This window comes from Schistosoma mansoni (genome assembly GCF_000237925.1).
Source record: "Schistosoma mansoni, WGS project CABG00000000 data, chromosome 1 unplaced supercontig 0076, strain Puerto Rico, whole genome shotgun sequence".
NCBI classification, from domain to species: domain Eukaryota; kingdom Metazoa; phylum Platyhelminthes; class Trematoda; order Strigeidida; family Schistosomatidae; genus Schistosoma; species Schistosoma mansoni.
In genome coordinates, this window is record NW_017385990.1 from 566,630 (window position 1) to 571,538 (window position 4,909).

The following is a 4,909-nucleotide window of genomic DNA, read 5'->3' on the forward strand; positions in this document are numbered from 1 at the left end:
TTCAAATCTCGCGAGGCGAGGTTGTGGATGCGCACTGCTGAGGAGTCCCACAATAGGACGAAATGGCCGTCCAGTGCTTCCAGGTTTTCCCTGGCGGTCTAGCTTCAATTGATTCACGCTTTCAATTACGAGTTTTAGCCAACTGTAAAACTCAATAAAAAAAGACTTTTACAGATAGTAAACGATATTTATTATTACGTATTTGAATTATAGAGCGGTGACCAATTGATTAAAGCAGTCAGGTTTCAAATGATAATTCATAGATTCGGTTCACTTACTTCGGTTTAATTAAACCGGTACTAGTGTCCCTAACCTTTAACACAAACGATTTCGTTCACAGTCAAGTAAACATAACATTTACCTAGTAAATGTGCAATATAAAATATAAAGACTGCAGGAATAAATTATACGACTAATAATGATAATAATAATCGTGTGTTCGCTAGTGACTAACTCTGAGGCACTTCCGAGAGTCTTAGTAAGAAACCGTGTTCATAAGAGTATAACCATATCAGATTAGGAGCAAGTATCTACCAGCCGGATTAAATTACTTCAGTGTATTATCGCAAATCGATTGAAGTTAGGAATAAAAATCATTTGATTCCGAGTCAGTGATCGAAAGATTAAAGAGGTCGCTGTGAAACCTGAAGTCCTTGGTTCGATATCCAGCCGGTTTGCGGATGTGCACTGCCGAGCACTGTCATACTAAGACGAAACGGTCGTCAATTGGTTATCGACTTTTAATGAGTTAAACTAAGAACAGTTGATAGTTTTAACTATGGAAATTATGCTACGTAAGAAAAAAAAAAGTACAAAACCAATAACCAAACTACCTACTTACCTCCATTAATGATTTTAAATCATGTTCAACATAATCCATAACTAAATAAATTTTATCCATATTACTACCAACTACTACTTCACGTACAGTAACAATATTTTCATGTTGAGCTTTCATTAACATATTTATTTCACGTAATGATGTAATTGGGAAACCATCGCGTTCTTTTTCCATTTTTAAACGTTTCAATGCAACAATTTCATTTACTTTTTTATCACGTGCTCTATAGACAACACCATATGTACCTTCTTCAATACGATTAAGACATTCAAATTCTTCCACTGATCTACAACCCTGAAAAAAAGATCAAACGATAGACAGAAAAAAATGGATACAATCGCTGCCTTAATAGCTGAGGTAATGTCCCTAACTGTAAGACACTCATTGATGAGGATTTGAATTTCATGAGTACTAGTTCCACAAAGATTGCAGGTACCCATTTCAGGAGTGTCAACTAGCATTAAGCTTGGGTTTTGGGTTTCTCGATGTTTGTCTCTAACCAACATAGATCAGAACATAGTGGACGTTATAGAGAACCACTCAGAATAATGACCACATTGGAACTTGGTCAATATAATTAAATCAGAGTTGAAGATTAGACAGTCAGTCAGTTACAAAGTAGGACCAGGCACATATATGATTAGGTCAAAGTTGCTACACTTAATTAGTACAACAAGATTAACATCGAATTCATAGTAGATATTTCAATGGTAGCAATATATAAAAAAGATTACATATAAGGTTACGAAAACAAGATAAAGAACTAGTTCGTAGAAATACAGGTATAAAGTAATTTTAGTCTCACAGTTTAAGAGCAGACAAAGAGTGTATACACCTACGCTATTGTGACCGATTCTGAGCCGTTGCTGCTACCTTGACATGGTGGTCGGGCTTGCCTATCGTGATGAACCAATCGAGCTATACTGGCTGGAACAATAGTTCCTCAAGGTCCTACCGTGCCACACAGATCGGTCGAAGAACAATAAGACTAAAAGCAGAAAACCCAAAGTACGAGGGAGAAGTTGTACTGCTGACTGTACAGAGGTGTGATGGCAGTAAGGTGTTTTCCTCGGACAACCAACATAACAGCGATGCTGCCTTCCCACAAAAGAAAGATGAGGTTATAAAAAGGTCGACCCTAAAAATGTACACCTCGCCTTATCCCACAGATATCCATCTCCAGAGGTAAGGTCTCAACAAGTACGGGTTGCATCGACACCTGAACTAATGATAGGGAGTGAAGTAGTTGAGCGTGTTGACAGTTTCATTTATCTTGAGAGTCTCATCAGCCCTTGTGGTTTGGTGTATGACGAAATCTCAGCACGGATACAGAAGGCTCGTCTAGCTTTCGCCAACTTGCGTCATTTATGGCGTAGGCAAGATATCCGTCTAGCAACAAAAGGACGGGTTTACTGTGCAGCAGTTCGTTCTGTCCTACTTTATGGCAGTGAAACATGGCCGGTAAGAGTAGAGGATATTCGTAGGCTATTAGTGTTCGATCATAGATGTTTTCGAAGCATTGCTCGTATATCCTGGGACCACCGGGTAAGTAATGCAGATGTTAGGGAACGGGTACTAGGTAAGGATGGCGAATCGATTGATGAAGTAGTGAAACTTCATCAGTTGAGATGGCTGAGACATGTGTTACGTATGCCCAACCACCGACTGCCGCGACGTGCAATGCTTTATGGTGTAGGAGTAAGTTGGAAGAAAGCTAGGGGCGGCCAGACCAAAACATGGCATAAATCCATAAAGTCGCTGACAAGTGGACTGAGCCATGTTGGTCGGTGTAGACTATCTGGTTGGGATCCGCGAGATGATAGCAACCGATGGTTAGAGACCTTGAATGATATGGCTCAAAATCGTTTGCAATGGCGAAGGTGCATCCACTCTTTGTGCTCTACCAAATTCTAATCTTCTGAATTCCACATGCACCTATCCTTCTTCTCTTTACAAATTTGTTTCACTGAATTATACTCCTTCAATAACATCTTCAAACCCTTATCTTTCACATAATACTTATACTCTTACTACTTCTACCAATATGGGATTTGAATCGACAACTTCATCTCTGTGCTAATGTGGTATAGCAACTCGAACTGATGTACGTACGTACGAAGTTCTACGTTGTAACTGACTGTGACTGACTGAGTACGGAGTGAGCACAAAAATTACCTACAAAAAAGTCGTGTGTGACCGACCCTAAGCAGTTGTCCCTTGGGCACTGCGGTTACGCTCTCGGGTCACTAAGATCACCTCTAACCCAATTTTCTTTCCTGGTACCTCTAAAAGAACCCCTCCAAAGTGTGGGCAACTGAGAAGTGATAACCTCTAACAGAACTCAAGATCACTGAGAATTAGACAAGTATGATATTGTTAATTACTCAGTATAGAAAACAAATACAGATTCACTATTTAATAAATATAAAAAATAATGAAGATTTTCACCCTTACTTGTATAGATGGGAAATAGAATGGCTTCCCAGGTGGCTTATTCTTAAAGGAACTGATTTCATCATCATTACCAATATCATTATCTTTGCGAAGGTCAACATCATCATCGTCAACTTTATGATCATGGATATCATCATCATCATCCAAAAAACCGTTATCAGGTACTCCACCTTCGTCACATTCAGATGAAGATTCTGAATAGCCCGGATAACGCGGGGGAGGCGGCAGTCTATTAAATTCACCTTTTATATCATTCCCAATTATTTTATTTCCAGCGGAAAATAATACATGCATTTCCTTAGATTTTCCACCGGCTTTCTCATTGATGTCAATGTCTGCTATCTTGCCGTAGTTACTTTCATGATTATTTCGTCGACTGTTGCTATTATCATTGATATTTTGTGGATCTGAGTCACTTTCTTCTGAATACTGTCCACCATCTTCGGATTTATTTACTACTAACTTATAGAGATTACGATTACCTTGTTCATAGTCTTCTTCAAGTTTTGAAGAGGATGATAACTTTCTCATTGTTGATCGACTATTTTTCATTTTTGAGCTCTTAGATGAATGTTTTTTGTGTTTACTAGATTCTGTTCCTAGAGATTTTGACATTTTACTTTTAGTACGTCCAGTGGTCGAGTGTGTATGTGAATCTTCTATTTGCAATTCATGAGTTTCACTGTCTTGTGATAGTTTTTCACGTTTACTAGCCAAATTTACCCCATAATTATTACTTTCAGATGCTTCACGTTTATCACCTTTACGCTTATGTTTCATTTTCACCGATATTTGATTTGGACCAACATAATGACGTGTAGATTCAGGTGGTGGAGCAGTTTCTCTAGCTTCACGATGATAACGTTTCTTAGAATAACTATAAGATTCATCAAGATCATTAGGTGATTGAGAAGAACGTCGAATTTGTTGACCACTTGTTAATGATGTTGACGACTTACGATATCTCAATGGTGATGAGTGTGATGAACGACCACTATATGCAGAAACTTTACTCAGTTGAGATGAAGCAGATGATATGGAATCTAATGAACCTGAACGACTATGTTGAAGAGGTCCATGATGACGATCTGGAAGTTTAGTATATTTCTGAATTGATTCCCAAGTATTATAGTCTAAATGACTACTACTATTATTACCAGATTGAATTTTTCGTTGTCTACTTTCTTTTTTCATTTTTAATGTTATCATCTCTCGACTTTTTGATGTGATCTTCTGTTCTTTTTCTTTTCGATCACGTTTAGATTTTTTAGATTTTGATTTACGGCTTATCTCTGATTGTGAAGGATTTAATTCATCTGTATAAATAGTTTGTGATTCAATCATTCTATCCGTTACAGTAACACAACTTGATTGACTTGCACCATATTTTAACACGTATTCCTCACGTTCTGTTTGTAAGGCTGTTTTATATTGTCGATTATCTTGAGGTGACTCCTCTAATGTTTGATTAATTGTAGACACTAATATACGATCTAAAGAAACAAACACAACGTAGAAATTATCAGAAGGGGTTTTGTGGAGATTTAGTATTATCATAGTTGAAAGCTTGAGTCAATTGAAGCTAGACCACCATGGAAAATGTGGAAGCACTGG

General features: G+C 37.8%; 1 protein-coding gene across 1 annotated transcript in view; it reads right to left on the bottom strand.

Annotated features, from left to right (window-relative positions):
• Nucleotides 1–4,909, bottom strand: part of Smp_176620 (serine/threonine kinase) — a gene marked incomplete at its 5' end in the record, with an annotated part of 19,114 nt that overhangs the window by 8,493 nt on the left and 5,712 nt on the right. Inside the window, 2 exons of the mRNA XM_018791763.1 lie at nucleotides 842–1,135; nucleotides 3,296–4,788. Coding sequence (XP_018645085.1) covers nucleotides 842–1,135; nucleotides 3,296–4,788 — 1,787 coding nt within the window. The remainder of the gene's footprint in view (nucleotides 1–841; nucleotides 1,136–3,295; nucleotides 4,789–4,909) is intronic.